We start from the raw sequence: 16,808 nt of genomic DNA, 5'->3' as shown, positions 1-16,808 counted from the left end.
AAAGGAAGGGATGAAATGTCAAGATGACAAATTGCTAAGACAAAAACTTCCTTGAGTTGCACAGTGAAGAGGGAGTTTGCCAGTGTGCAGTGAGACTTTCAGTCTGGGAGCAAGTAAACAAAAAACAATACCCAGCTTGAAAGAAAAAATCATTTGTTGAAGATTAATCTTTTAGGGACCTAAACAAAGTAAATAAATGATTTTAAGTTGAAGCTTAACTTTCCTGTCTGTGACCAATCCTCAAATGACTGCATTCCTACGCCAACCCTTTACCCCAGCTCCTCACAAATGTTAATGTGAAATCATCATTAAGAAATGGTCTCACTCAAGGTGCTATACCTTTCCATTATCAAAAGGCTCTTAAATATTTGTTTAACTTAACAAGAGAGGGTTTACCTTGGAACAAGATATAATTGAGAAGTATCAGCACTGTTCCGTCACTGAGGCTTTTAATAAATTCTTGAATTTCGCCATGTGTTTTCTCGCGGACGTAAGCATTGATCTGTTCTTTCGCCTTGTCTTTATCGTTGAAATTCACATTTATTGCCTCTGACTTGTAAAACTGCTCTGCATCCGCGCGGAATTTCGGCTTAATATTAAACCCTTGCTGTATGTGCAGGGAGCTCCCCATTGTTAAATTTAGTTTGTAGTCTTCTCTGTTTAGCTTTTGCAGGAAATGTTCGAATGTCGCGTGCACTTCTGCTGTACCGTTCTGTGACATGTTGCTGTACCCGAGGGCCTGTAGAATCTGATTGTACGTGTTCCCTCTCGCGCCCAAAGACAGCATGCTGAGTGCAGCAGAGATGCTAAATGGAGAAAAGAAGATGTTCTTGCCAGCTGAGCTCGATTGAGAGGCAATCTGTCTGTAGAGACGCAGGGCAAACTCTGTGTTTGCATCTGCAAGTTGCATTTTTAAGTGTTGTCCTGGACTGTTTTCATTTGGTGTGACAGGGTTTCCATTAATGCTGACTATTCCACTGCACAGCATCATGAACAGCAGCAAGGCAATGGGCATCGGCTTCTCCATCTTTCACCTACACAACAAAGAACAAACTTGTATTGTGGTACTTGTCCAACAATGAGCAGCCTTCATTTGACTCACATGTACATTCTGCAAAACCTCAATAACGAATGCTTAATAGGTCTCTGCAAGATAAGTTCATGCAATCATAGAATCCCAACAGTGCAGAAGGAGGCCATTCGGCCCTTCGAGCCTGCACCGACAACAGCCTCACCCAGGCCCAATCCCTGCCACTAAAAGTGTAAACCCCATTAAGGAGGAATTTAGCATGGCCAATCCACCTGAGTTGCACATCTTTGGACTGTGGGAGGAAACCAGAGCACCTGGAGGAAACCCACGCAGACACGGGGAGACTGTGCAAACTCCACATAGACAGTGACCCCGAGGCTGGAATTGAACCCGGGTTGCTGGCGCTGTGAGGCGGCAGTTCTCAATATATTGTCAATCCTACCTGAAATTAAGCAGGCTGTTGGTACTTCACCTTTTTCCTTGCTCGTCCGCGATCCTTTGTGTTAAATGTTAATTTATACTACAGCAAATGCAAACAGCTCAGTTACACATTAATCAGTGAGCTGACCTTCAGTCTGGCAGTTATCATTGCTATTTAATGAAATTGGCATCGTAACTACATTTCTTACCACTTTGTGCTGAGCTGAATATAGCATAAAGCATTTTCTGACTATTGTATAAATATTTCATATTTTTGCATTTTCCCCTCTTTTATTGTAAACTGATGTCCCCCAATTATAACGTTCTGAATAAATTGTAAGCCATTTATTACTGGATAATGTTAAAGTTTTATTGTTAGTTCCCACTTTTTAATGTGAGACTGTAGATGTAGTTGTTTACCAGGCTGATTCCCGGGATGGCAGGATTGACGTATGAGGAGAGATTGACTAGGTTAGGATTGTTTTCCCTGGCGTTCAGACAAATGAGGGGGGATCTTGTAGAGGCTTGTAAAATTCTAACAGGACTAGACAGGATAGATGCAGGGAGGATGTTCCCAATGTTGGAGCAGTCCAGAACCAGGGGTCACAATCTGAGGATTTGGGGTAGACCATTTAGGACGGAGATGGGGAAACATTTCTTCACCCAAAGAGTGGTGAGCCTGTGGAATTCATCATCACAGGAAGTAGTTGATGCCAAAACATTGAATGTATTCAAGAGGCAGCTGGGTATAGCACTGGGGATGAATGGGAGCAAAGGTTATGAGGAGAAAGCCGGATTAGACTATTGAGTTGGATGATCAGCCATGATCGTGATGAATGGCAGAGCAGGCTCGAAGGGCCAAATGGCCTCTGTCTGCTTCTATCTTCTATGTTTCTATATTTCTATAAATATGCAGCCTTATAAATTCTATGTAGGCATTTCCATCAAAATTGTTCTTTCACAGAATTATGAACAGTGTCAATTTAAGATAAATGGACTGTTATTTAAACAAAAACCTCAAAGATACTGAATGAACTAATATTACATTTTAGAACATAAGAACATAAGAAATAGGAGCAGGAGTAGGCCATCTAGCCCTTCGAGCCTGCCCCTCCATTCAATAAGATCATGGCTGATCTGAAGTGGATCAGTTCCACTTTCCCGCTTTCTCCCCATAACCCTTAATTCCCTTGTCTATCAGAATCCTATCTACCTGTGACTTAAATACATTCAACATTATATCATTATTTTACATTTATATACGGCCCAGTCATCTAGTCAAGTATAATTCTTTTACACAGTATGTGTGCCTCAATCAGCCTTCAGAAACAAACTCTCCTCATGGCTCAGGTTTTATTCTGAGCTTTACAGGCCAGGAAGATTCCCTTGCCAACTAGCAGCTCATCATAACCTTGTGGGGCGCCGGTGTTGAGGATAATTGTGGAGGAGGTGCTTTGCCTATTCTTATTGATTGTGGAGTATGCATTAGGAAGTCTAGGATCCAGGCACAGAGGGAGGAGCCTAGCCCTAGGCCGTGGAGTTTGAAGATGAGTTTTGTCGGAATAATGGTGTTGAAGACGGAGCTGCAGTCAATAAATAGGAGACTGACATAAGTTTCTATGTTAACCAGGTGTTCTAGGGTTCAGAGTAGGGTCAGGGAGATAGTGCTTGCTGTGGACTTGTGGCAATAGGAAAACTGTAGTGGATCCAGGCAATCTGGTAGGCTGGAATAGATCTACGCCACGACTAACCTTTCAAAGCCCTTCACAATGATGGATGTCAGAGCCAGCAGACACTCTGCCTGGCTTTTCTTTGGTACAGAGAGGATTTATTTTTCATTTTCCTGCATAATTTTTGGTCGTCTTCAAGAAGCAGATAGGGACCTCAAATCAGTGTAAGGAGAGGTTAATGATGTCTGCGAATAACCCACCATCAGGTTCATGCAGGATCTGAGTGCTCATCCAGGTACCCCATCCAGGCCAGTCACTTTCCATGGGATGACTTTCGAGAAGGCTGACCTGACATCTGCGATAGTGAGTTCAAACACCGGTTTGGCCGAGGCTTCCGGGCGGAAGGCATGCTCTCACTGACCTCTTGTTCAAAACCTGCATAGAATGCGTTGCACTCATTGGGAGGGCTGCAACAGTGCCAGCGATTCTACAGCCTTTTGTTTTGTAGCCTGTTATGTCTTGTAGACATTCCCATAGTCAGTGGGAGTCCATGTGAAGTGACCGGTTTCAGTATTCCGGATCCAAAGGGACATCTTACAAACTTATATCAGGCTTAGCCACCAAAAGAGGGAAATCTGTTCCTTTGCTAAGACAGTAAAAAGTCTGACAACACCAGGCTCAAGTCCAACCGATTTACCCGACAGCAAACTCACAAGCCCCCGGGGCCTGGCCCCCCGTCAGGCGAATGGAGAGCTCCGGCCTCAGACAGAGCACACAAAGCACAGACAGTTTACAGATCACTGACCAGAATGCGATTTTTTATTGTTCTTAGGTATATTCAAAAATGATTTGTATTTTAAGTTATTAATCAGGGCGCACGATACGCATAAAATCTTTAAATTTTGTAACATAGAAGGATTTCCATTCATTCTTTGTGCTCCTTAAATGAGTTATTCACTTAGTTCCACTAATATGCTCTTTGCTTAAATCCATTTAACTTCTTGTAATTATTTATCCAATTCCTTTTTTTAACAGCTGTCATGGATTCTGCCTTCAACACAGTTTTGGATGGGTCATTCCATATTATAGGATCAGAGAAACCTACAGTGCAGAAGGAGGCCATTCAGCCCATTGAAACTGCATCGACCACAATCCCACTCAGATCCTGTCTCCATGCATTTACCCTGCTAGTCCCCCTGACACAAAGGGGCAATTTAGCATAGCCAATCAACCTAACCTGCACATCTTTCGTCTGTGGGAGGAAACCGGAGCAAACCCATGCAGACATGGGGAGAACGGGCAAACTCCACACAGACTGTGACCCAAGCCGGGAATCCATCTACGGTCCCTGATGCTGTGAGGCAGCAGTGCTGACCATTGGGTCACCCAGTCCTCTGCACAAAAGTGTTTCTCCTGACCTCAACTTCTGCTGGCTAGGCGAGTAATGGAAAATAGTTCTTCCTGATTTGCTGCATCAACACCCATCTCAAGTTTCAGGACAAATTTAGAATTGTTAAACCCAACAACTCAAACTGATTAGTGTTACGAAGAAGAGAAATTTGCATTGCTATGGTGCCTGTCAGATTTTTCAGGTGTCCCAAAGCGCTTCTCAGACAATGAAGTACTTTTTGGAGTGTGGTCATTGCAGCGGCCAATTTGTATAAAATAAATTCCTACAACAGTAACATGATAATGACTATATAATCTGTTCTAGTGATGTTTACTTAGGGATAAATATTAGTTAGGACGTTGTGTATAACTGCCTTACTCACCTTCAAAACATGGGATCTATTATGTCTATCTGAGCTGCAGGTATGTTTTAATGTCTCATCTGAAAGATAGGGTCTCTGGTAATAAAGCACTCGTTCATTAGCATCAATATGGAGTGCTCAAGTCCAGAATGTAAATCTTCTTTAAATTTGTTTAAGGCTAAATATCCAGCTAACAGTGATAACTAATAATGATCGACTCATAGCTAAGCACTCATACAGCCATATTTGGTTCAATCAGTAACAATCTCAATGAGAAAATTTGACAAAACTCTGAAGGTCAGTTGACTCAAAAGTCAGGGAGATCACCTCGCTAAAGCTAATGTGAAGTGTATAGGTTTGTGTGCAAGTTACTCAACAAAGTTTATTCAAAGGGTAACATTGGCTTAATTTCAATTCAGAAATATAAGCAACTTTTAAGGTTATAGGGCTGAACTTCGGATTTTGGATTGAGATTCCAATTTCGGAAGCATTTTCGGATCATAGAATCATAGAATCCCTACAATGCAGAAGGAGGCCATTCAGCCCATTGAGTCTGCACCAACAACAATCCCACCCAGGTCCTATCCCTGTCACCCCATATAATTACCCATAACCTACGCATCCTGGGACAGTAGGGGCACTTTACCAATCAACCTATCCTGCATATCTTTGGAGTGTGGGAGGAAACTGGAGCACTCAGAGGAAACCCACACAGATGTAGGGAGAATGTGCAAACTCCAAGAAGACAGTGACCCAAGCCAGGAATCGAATTCAGGTCCCTGGAACTATGAGACAGCAGTGCTAACCACTGTGCCACCCACTGCCACCATGCTGTCCACTGCCACTGTGGACCCCAAACCATGATGTAGAGATGCCGGTGTTGGGGTAATCACAGTAAGGAGTCTCACAGCACCAGGTTTAAGTCTAACCAGTTTATTTGATAGTAATCCCAACTGTGTTGATCCCAAACCATGTCAGTGTTTGACATCGAATAAAATGTTTAAATTGATGGCTGATTAGAGAGCAGATGGTGCTTTCACTGTAGAAGTTGGCTTGTCAAACCTCCCCCCCACCACCCACCTCCCCCTGCCCTCCTACTGACAACCCACCCCGAGGTCCATTCCTTCCTCCCCCCAATGCAGGAGGACCCAGTAAGCACTGAAAGATCAGCAACCCCACTGTCAGAGAGAGAAGCTGCCATCATGGAGTGGGGGGGCGGCTGGGGGGAGAACAAGAGGGTGCCTCAGGACAGTGAAATAGGATCAGGTCTTAGAAGAACTGAGTTAAATTAGACTTCTGTATTACTCAATTGACACTGACAATGGCTTGTACATTTCCATAGATTGTCAGGTTAATTCAATTGTTGATGATTAGACACTCTCACTCTAAATGTTCATGACCAGCTGTTAGTATTCAAATAATATCAATTTAACCAAAGTTCTACATTCCATCCATTCTCCAGATTATAGATCCTTTTTCACAATTCTTTTAAATTTCACTATTGCACATATCTAATTTTGAAAGAATACAATTTAATGCGATGGCACATTGGACAACTGTTTCACAAAGTAAGGGCCGAATTCTTCCATGTTGCGATTATGTGCAGTGGTGGATGGTTCTGGCAACACCTTTCCTGCCAATCAGAACAGCAGAATCCAGATTCAGCGCTTGGAGCTCTGTTAATGAAGTTATTGTGAAAATCCCCTCGCCGCCACACTCCAGTGCCTGTTCCAGTACACTGAGGGAGAATTTAGCATGGCCAATGTGTCTAAATAGCACGTCTTTCAGACTGTGGGAGGAAACCGGAACACCCAGAGGAAATCCACACAGACACAGGCAGAACATGCAGACTCCAAACAGACAGTGACCCAAGCTGAGAATGGAAGGTTCCTGGCACCGTGAGGCAACAGTGCTAACCACTGTGCCACCATGTGGTCCAATTGAGAGCTAAATGGAAAGCAGTGGAAAAGTATATACAAAAAAAGATTTTTTGGCTATAGTTAATTGCTATGAAAGTCAGCTCCTGTATTTCAGAGTATATTGAAAAGTCTTTTAAAGTCTTTTGAAGAAAAACAATTCAGTTTTGGGCCAGGAGAATATTTGAAGAAATTGTTTGTTTGAAATCTCCCTTTCAGGAAACTACATCAGCATGGGTTCATTCTGGAAAGTCATTCTTTGTACTTCTACTTAAAGTGAAAGCATTCTCTTGGTTTGGACAGTATCTGCTGGATTTTATGGTTACTAATCTATAAGCACTGTTGCCAAAGAGATAGTTTTACTGTGTACCTTTCAGAAAGCATTTTGATGTTATTTTGTAAGACTCATTTCTAACTGTAAGTCTTTCATTGTGCATATTTAAATTTTTTAAATAAACATTTTAATTCTTCAAATTTTAGAAGTTACCACTGGAGTCCTATGCTTTTGTGTTCAGTGGCCCCGCATTTCTATAATACAAAAAAATTACGATCAGACGAAGTAAGATTTAAATCTGAGATCTCACTTGTTCAGCATTGGTTGTAATAACTTTGATAGCAAAATTATTGTCCATGCCAATTGTATTCCACCTGCAAATGGTGGGCACAACATTATATCTCGAAAGAAAATGCAGTATCTTTTGGAATAGTCCACTTCGCTTGACAATTGCTATTTTTGACTTGCTGGATTCTTATTGCTGACAACTGATATTGGAAAAATATCCAGGCTGTCACATACCATGCTAGTGTGTGTGATCAATTCTAAACTATAAAAGACAGATTTAATTTGATAAATGGGAAAAAAGAGTCACTAAAATGTACAGACGCTATAATTACATAAGCTAAAACTGATTTTTATGTTTATCCAGCTGAGTCCTAGATCAACAGTAATAGGTACTGAACGTTATTTTGTAATGTAATAATTAACCTCAGATGTTTGACTGAATGAAAGGGACGAGTTGTTACCATTAAAAAGAACTTAAATCCTCCTTGAAATATTGTCTTCTGTATATAAATGTGTTTCTTTTTCCTTTCGTATCTCAAGAAAAAGAGATAACATTCTTACTAATGAGAATTAGGTTTATTTTCTTTGCTTTAATAATTCAACCTGTAGCTTTGACAATGCTATCTGCTCAACATGTTTGAACCTTTAACCAAAAGAGTGTCGGCGACATTTTAAATGTACCATCAACCTGACATGACAGCTTCAAGGATGAGTCAATCCATTAGTCTCTACAATAGGAATCAATTTAATGAGTTTAAAATATACTTTTTGTTCAGTATTTAATTTGCAAATTGATTTTATGGTTGTTGCCTCACTGCACACAGGACTAAGAGTCATGAAAATACATTGTTTGAAGTTTAACGTTTATTTTATTGGTATCACAAGTAGACTTCCATTAACACTGCAATGAAGTTAGAGTGAAAATCCCCTAGTCGCCACACTCTGTAGCCTGTTTGGCTACACTGAGGGAGAATTTAGCATGGCCAGTGCAGCTAACCAGCATGTCTTTCAGACTGTGGGGGAAACCATAGCATCTGGAGGAAACCCATACAGACACGGGGAAAATGTGTAGACTCCACACCGACACTGACCCAAGCTGAGAAATGACCCCCGGGCCCCTGGTGCTATGAGGCAGCAGTGCTAACCACTGTGCCTCCACGCCACCTTTGTTCTGCCCACTGCGGGTAGAGGGGCTGGACCATACAAATGCCCATTGACCTCAGATGCGATTTTCCAGTTTTGGGGCGAGCGTGGCTGAAAAATGCTGATCAGCTCTGATTGTGTAAGAGAGCTGGATGCAAGTGTGGAATTTCACTGGATAGATTTGGAACTGCAGTCAGTATGATCTTGCTCTGAGTCCATTGCATGTGCCTGAGTCAGGTTAATCTTAATATTAAGGGCAGCTATTAATGGCCCCTATTGGAAGCTTGACACCTTGAAGTCCTTAAACCATCATGAAAGAAAATGGACAGAGTTAATCTGGGAGTGGGACCATTCTAGCTGAAATGCCCAGCTTTTATTTTACACACACAATGAAAATTTAACTCGATTAATAGTTAATATTTGCACTGAAAATATCAACCCATTTATCTAAATGAGTCACCTTAACACAATATTTCAGTCAATGAAGGTGTTTTCATCACTGTTTCAAGGTAAACTATTCCACTCGTTTACGAGGGACACATCAGCTAGATCATCAGCTAACATCTCAGATCAGCTAACATCTTTTCCCAAAGGTAGGGGAGTCTAAAACTAGAGGGCATAGGTTTAAGGTGAGAGAGGAGAGATACAAAAGTATCCAGAGGGGCAATTTTTTCACACAGAGGGTGGTGAGTGTCTGGAACAAGCTGCCAGAAGCACTAATAGAGGCAGGTACAATTTTATCTTTAAAAAAGTATTTAGATAGTTACATGGGTATGATGGATATAGAGGGATATGGGCCAAATGCGGGCAATTGGAATTAGCTTAGGGATTTTAAAAAAAAGGGTGGCATGGACAGGTTGGGCTGAAGGGTCTGTTTCCCTGCTGTAAACCTCTATGACTCTTACTTACACTACAAATCCTATTTAGTCCAAATAAATTTCATTTGTATGAACTCCAGTTAAGGATGCCAGCTTTTCAAATGTCAAACAGCTACCAAAAATGAGCTCCAACATTGGTTTCTAGCCTGGTCCATTTTGTGAATGGTGCTGCTGACTTTGATAGACATTCTGAATGTGCGCTCTTTATATCAATTCAGACAGGTCAGCTTGCCGGAGTTTTCGGTGGAGAAAGGAATTCAAATGTGGAAACCAGATTAGTGAGGCTTTAAATGGAAAGAAAAAGTGCTGGAAAATCTCAGCAGGTCTGGCAGCATCTGTGGAGAGAGAAGCAGAGTTAGTGTTTCAAATCCAATATGACTCTTCACACAGGACTCGAGTCCCACCTGGATTTTCTCCCTTGAACTTATGGCATTTGTGCATGAGATCTATTAATGTTGGCATTAATCTGACAGCAAATTATAACCCTCATTTGTAAAACAGATTCTAACACTCATTACCACGTCACAGAATTATTTATTTGTTAGTGTCGCAAGTAGGCTTACATTAACATTGCAATGAAGTGACTGTGAAAGTGCTCTCGTCGACATACTCCAGCACCTGTGTGGGTAAACTGAGGAATCAGTACATCTTTCATACTGTGGGAGCAAACCAGATCATCCGGAGGAAATCCACACAGACACTTACAAGTGCTGAATTTATTTGACACATTTGGTATCAAAGCTGTTGCTCCTTGTTGGCTACTGTACAGCAATTCCACTTTGTGTTCTGAACGTTTAACTGAAGCTAATGGCGTGTGTTGATTGCCTAATTCAATCTCTTGTTTCATTTAATGTGTCTGGACGTTCTCCCCGTGTAACCCAAGCCAGGAATTGAACCCAGGTCCCTGGGGCTGTGAGGCAGTAGTGCTAACCACTATGCCACCGTGCCACCCTACTTTTAAATGAGGGAAATTGCTGCAGCTACAGAAACATCACCTAGGAAAAGCAATCCTCTTTTACAATTCCTACCATTTAAATTCATGCTCTGTTTTACTGTAAACCACAACAGCTAATAGTATGTTCATTAACAGTCATGACTGTCAATTGCACTGACCTTCTGCGATTGAAGTGTTAATTATTTAAGATTACCTTCAAATACAAGTTTATCAAAAGACATGCAGAAAAAAAAAATCTGACTTTCAACAATAATGTCAAGGAACTCAACTATTCGTTACCTGCCTGTTGGTCATGCCAAGTCAAGCTGGTGTCCTGCTGTCAAAAGCACACAGTTCTACAAAACAAGTCACGAAAGAGGGATTGCTTTTAAGCAGCCTCTAACTGCACACATTGCAGTTTTCAATAATTCAATACACTTGCATCAATGTATCACTGTTTGTGATACAATTGCAATGTTCGCTATTGAACCCTACTGGCTGTTGATAAAAGGGTAAAAAAAATTAAAGAGGTCCAACAATAATAGGCAGCTTTATTTAGGGTGAGGCAGAAAGCCAGATTACTAATCTGGTTGTTACCAGGCTGTGGACATCTTTCATAGTGACTCTGTCAGCAGAGGAAAAAATGTCAAAAGATGGTCACGATGCTACAAAGTTGTTAGTCTTCAGAATCGGGGCGTTGAAGAGGCAGCCAAAGCTGTTTTTCAGTATGTTATAACAAATCACTTTCTCCCCTCCCACCTCCAAAATAAACTGGGAATGAAAGCCACTTTAAAAATTGAGGAGGGCAGTGAGGAATGTTCACTTTAAAATACAAGTCAAAGTAGAAAGAGGAAAGTAAGTGAACATAAGTGAAGTGTGCCTTTCCACCTTCTCATGAAGCTGTTTTAAGTGGGTAGATCAGGGTTTATGTCAGTAATGAATTTATTCTGGGTGTGCAAGTGAGATTTTAAAAACAAGAATACTAATAAAACAAATTTAAAATGGATGCTACAATTATATTAATGGCATACCTAAAAAAACCATAAACTGTTCCTAACGCCACACCGTAGGGAAGGATCCATTAGGCTTGGGGCAAGTGCAGTATCAATTTACTAGAATGATTCAAGAGCTATGAGGATTGAGCTACAGAGAGATTGCATAGATTACTCTTTAGAAAATTTAGGAGTGGTTTGATCAAAGTCTTCAAGATATTTGGAGGGATTTTTCACGCCTCCTGTCGTGTGTTTTGTGGAAATGGCCCCTGTCAATGGGTTTTATGCAGCCCCCTGCCACCAGGAAGCCTATGGCTGGGAGTTCACCATTGGCAGGACTGGAAGATTCCTAAGGTGGGAATGGGGGAAAAATCCGACCATTATTTTTGCTAGTTGAGGAATCTATGACTAGAAGGAGGGTGTATGTGGCAGTAATTGACCATTGCTAGTTAGAATTAGAGACGGACTGGTGGAGTTGGCTAAATGTACAAATGGCCTACTTCTGCTCCTACTACTCATGGACTTGCATTTATATAGCACCTTTCCATGATCCCAAGACATCCCAAAGCTCTTCACAGCCAACGAAATAATTCTGAAGTGTAGTTGCTGTTGTAACCTGGAAAATGTGGCAATGAATTTGCACACAGCAACCTCATCCAAAACAGCAATGTGATAATAACCAGAAAATGTGTTTCTAGTGGCCTTCGTTACAAAATAAAAAAATGGGCTGGACATCAATAGCAGTGGAGAACTTCCTCAGACTTCTTCAAAAGAGCGCCATAGGATCTTTTACATCCACCTGAGAGGGTGCAGTGGCCTCAGCTTGACTGCACATCTGAAAGATAACAACTCTTAACAGTGCTGCACTCCCACAGCACTGAAGTACCTGCCTAACCTTTGTGCTCAGGCTTTCAGAGTGAGACTTGAACCTACAACCTTCAGAAGTGAGAGTTCTACATTTACCCACGGATGGCACTGTTCCCTCCTTAGGAGGAAGTGGTGGACTGTTTCCTTGCATTCTCATGATGGATTGTGTTCCCAAATGCAAAAATTTCATGAGGTATCGCAGTTGGTTTTTTGTAAATGAATTTTTAGACAGTATTTGATAAAGTCTCTTAATAGATTTGTTAGTCGGGTTGAAGCCCATAGGATTAAAGCAGGAGTGGCCGTGTGATTATGAGGAACAGAAAACATGGAGCAGCAGGGAATGTTTTTCAGACTAGATGGAACCATACATTGGTGTCCCCTTAGGATTAGCATTAAGACAACTGCTCTTTTTTATATATGCTAATAACCTGTTCTTGGACATGCAGGGCCTAACTTCCAAGTTGACAGATGACTTAAAACTTAGAAACCTAGTCAACAGTGAAGGGGAATAGTAACAGACTTCAGAAAGACAAAGATATAGTGGTGATACAGGATGGAATGTATAGGAGCCTGTTGGAGTGGATATGGTGGTGGGCAGGCTAGGAGAATTGGGGCGGGAGACACCGGATCCATCTCCCAGTGATGGGAAAAGTCTTCCACATTTTATGAGGGTTGGGTTGGGGATCAGGCCAGGAAACCTGTCCACTGGGGGTGGGATGTCAAGTAGGTTCATTAAAGAGCCACTTCTAACCAATCATCCACAAGTCACTATTAACTCAGGCTCAGGGATTTAATTGGCCTTGCACAGGTCTCCTGTGCCCATAGAAAACTGCCCAGAAAACCTGGCTTGGTTAGCCAGCAGCTGAGAAGGAACGTCCCTCGCTCACAGGCACTCAGTACCCAGTTGTGACACCCAGCATTGGGAAAGGGGGGGGGGGGGGTGTGTGGGTGCTGAAAGCCAACCTCTGCCCTTGCTTCAAGCCTATTCTCTGTCCTATTCACCTGTCTCCAGGGGTCCAACAATGCCCTAACTGAGGTTTTACTACATTATGGAAGTGGTCACCTCTTTTGGTGCCACTGACAGTTCTGAAGAGCAGTTGGCTTCTGAATGGTGGTGAGATTTTTCCTCTAATGGGGCCTGATTGTGTGGGAGGACAGTCGCTGTTTGGGTAAGTGCTTGTTTGGAGTTAACTATCTGGAAAGGCAAGTTTCTAACTGTTCTGTAACCAATGCGCAATGCATTCCTCAACTAAATCACACCGTATGTCTCTCTCTCTCTCTCTTACACTTTCTACAGATGCTGCTTGAGCTGCTTATTTCAAATTTCCAGCATCTACAGTATTTTACTTTTATGTGAAGGTTAAAAGGAGGTTTGATGGAGTAAATAAGTAGAAGTTGATTCTGGGACTCAGTGGTGGATAACCAAAGGTTACTGACGGAAGAACCAGAGGTAATCTGGGGGTCTTTTTTATGCAGGAAGTTATTCCAATGTAGAATGCCCAGATAACATCTTAAGTGCCCATGACAAATGCAAACTTTCCCTCTTTGCATTTCTCAGTTTGCGAGCATCTTTTGACACTATCGACTTTTCTCTTTGGGTATATTGATGCTATTCCAACAATGATGGTGTTCCCATGATAATGCTTATTTTGACCTTCTTGGTGATGGAGATTGCCAGGTAAAGAGAAGCTGTCAAGGTTGAGACCACAGTGTAGTGACGAAAGGTGGACTTAATATTGAGTCCAATGATAGAGATGTTGATCAAGTGGCCTATTCCATCTTGGAAGGTGTCAAATTTCTTAAATGTTGTGGTGGCTGCACCTATTTGAGTGTACTCAATCAGGCTCCTGACGTGACCATTGTAGAGAGGTTTTCGGGAATCAGGATGAATCACTGTGGCAGAACATACAGCTCTTTGTATTATCATGGTGTTCAAATGACAGATGTAGTTAGACTTCTAATCAGTGGCTTCCCCAAGACGCTGATCGTGAGGGACTCAGTGATGATGGTGCCGTTGAAGACTGAGTGAGATGGTCGGTCTTTTTCTTGTTCAGGCTCATCATGGCCTTGCATTAATGTGGTGTGAATTTACCTGTTATTTGTCTGTCTGAGACTATATATTTGTGCTGTAGGCCTGCATGCTATATTGTCAGAGGAGCTGTGGTTGATGTTAAACAGGTGACCATTGATCTATCTTACAGAATTGTAAGCCCATCTGGTTCAACAATGTCCTTTACCTTGGAATACTGTGTACAGTTGTGGTCATCCTATTATAGAAAATATATTATTAAACTAGAAAGAGTGCAGAAAATATTTATTAGGATGCTATCAGGACTTGATGGTTTGAGTTATAAGAACAGGCTGGATAGACTGGGTCTTTTTTCCCTGCAGGCTTAGGTGTGATCTTATAGAGTCTATAAAATAATGATGGGAATAGATAAGGTAGATAGTCAACATCTTTTCCCAAAGGTAGGGGAGTCTAAAACTAGAGGACACAGCTTTAAAGTGAGAGGGGAGAGACACAAAGGGGTCCAGAGGGGCAATTGTTTCACTCAGAGGATGGTGAGTCTCTGGAATGAGTGCCAGAGACAGTAGTAGAGGCGGGTGCAATTTTATCTTTTAAAAAGCATTTAGATAGTTACAAGATGGGTATAGAGGGATATGGGGCAAACGTGGGCAATTGGGACTAGTTTAATGGTAAAACCTTGGCAGCATGGACAAGATGAGCCACAGAGCCTGTTTCCATGCTGTAAACCTCTATTACCTAGTCTGACATATATGGGACTCCAAACCTATAGAATGTTAGCTGCCTTCTGAAATGGCTTAGCCAACATTGAGTGGTAACAGTCCGCAAGAGAAAATGTTGCGGCACGTTGTTAGAACAGTTGAAGAGTACATTTGATCATATCAAGCCATTTAAGTGTTCTCAATGTCATCCCTGGGTATAATATGATTTCAAAGGTACATTTCCCATTCTGGTAAGAACATAGTAATATATGAATATATATGTTTTTTTAAAAAAGGTGTTTAGTTTTTTTTACAATGTATGCGATAGATCCAATTTTCCAATTGAGCTGAATCAGCAGGCAGGATTGCTGTACTGGCATCATAGTGACTCTGCATTGTCGAAGTGTTCAGTGGTGGTCCCTTCATTTAATTTGAACAAATCTTATTTATTAATTGGATATGGGTGTCACTGGCTGGCCAGCATTTATTGCCTAACCCGAATTGCCCTTGAGTGATTGATACAGCTGAATGGCTTGCTAGGGCACTTCAGAGGGCAGTAGAGAGTCAACTGCCTTACTGTTCTTATTTTTATAAAATCCAAACTCCATTTGGCGGGATTCAAACCCGGGTCTCCAGAACATTAGTTGTATTTCTGGATTAATAGTCTAGCGATAATATCACTAGGCTGTTACCTCCCCTATAAATGAAGGGGTAACCTAGAGGACTTAACCTGTGACATATTTGGCTGGAAGTGAGGAAGTGCTTTTAAAACTAGCTATTGAGGGTATGAAGAATAGAGTGATTGATTGCAATGACATAACAGAGGCAATGAACAACTTTAGTTTATTTGGTGCCAACCTTTACAGAAGCACCATACAATGCATTCTTTCTAGTTGTATCGCAGCTTGGTTTGACTCCTGCTCTGTCCAAGACTGCAAGAAAATGACAAAAAGTCGTGAATGTAGCCCAATCCATCACACAAACCAACCTCCCATCCATCGACTCTGTCTACACTTCCCGCTGCCTTGGAAAAGCAGCCAGCATAATTAAGGACCCCACACACCCTGGACATAGTCTTTTCTAACTTCTTTCATTGGGAAAAAGATACAAAAGTTTGAGGTTGTGTACCAACCGACTCAAGAACAGCATCTCCCCTGCTGCTGTCAGGCTATTGAATGGACTTAACTTGCATTAAGTTAATCTTTTTCTACACCCTGTATGACTGTAACACTACATTCTGCACTTTTCTCCCTTCCTTCTCTACAAACGATATGCTTTGTCTATAATGTGCAAGAAACAACATTTTTCACTGTATCTCAATACATGTGACAATAATAAATCAAATCTAATCAAATCAATTGTAGTTCTACTGGAGCAGGTACACTAAAGCCTGAAATTTCCATACAGAATTTTGGGCACATTGATAGTTGTGTGGAGACAGATGTAATTTCTCAACTCCAACACACTTTGCCACCCCCAGAAAATAGACTGATAGTATATAGGGCAAGTGGTTAGCACTACTGCCTCAAAAGCGCCAGGGGCCTGGGTTTGATTCCCGGCTTGGGTCACTGTGTGGAGACTGCACATTCTCCCCATATCTGCGTAGGTTTCCTCTGGGTGCTCCAGTTTCCTCACACAGTCCAAAAGACATGCTGGTTAGGTGCATTGGCCATGCTAAAATTTTCCCTCAGTGGACCCAAACAGGTGCCAGGATGTGGTGACAAGGGGATTTTCACAGTAACTTCATTGCAGTGTTAGTGTAAGCCTACTTGTGATACTAATAAATAAACTTAAAATAAAATCATGCGGTGGAGAGACTGGGGTGGGCATAGTAAGAAGTCTCAGAACACCAGGTTAAAGTCCAACAGATTTATTAGGAATCATGAGTTTTTGGAGTGCTGCTCCTTCTCATCCAATG

At 41.7% G+C, this 16,808-nt stretch overlaps 1 protein-coding gene across 1 annotated transcript in view; it reads right to left on the bottom strand.

Annotated features, from left to right (window-relative positions):
* LOC145352354 (uncharacterized) overlaps positions 1–992 on the bottom strand; it is a 57,528-nt gene extending 56,536 nt beyond the window's left edge. Inside the window, exon 1 of the mRNA XM_080202107.1 lies at positions 397–992. Coding sequence (XP_080058233.1) covers positions 397–991 — 595 coding nt within the window. The 5' untranslated portion in view covers position 992. The remainder of the gene's footprint in view (positions 1–396) is intronic.
* Positions 993–16,808: the final 15,816 nt, after the last annotated feature.

Source organism: Carcharhinus amblyrhynchos, chromosome 14 (genome assembly GCF_965287045.1).
Source record: "Carcharhinus amblyrhynchos chromosome 14, sCarAmb.v2.hapA, whole genome shotgun sequence".
NCBI lineage: Eukaryota > Metazoa > Chordata > Chondrichthyes > Carcharhiniformes > Carcharhinidae > Carcharhinus > Carcharhinus amblyrhynchos.
This window is presented reverse-complemented; position numbering and strand designations above follow the sequence as displayed.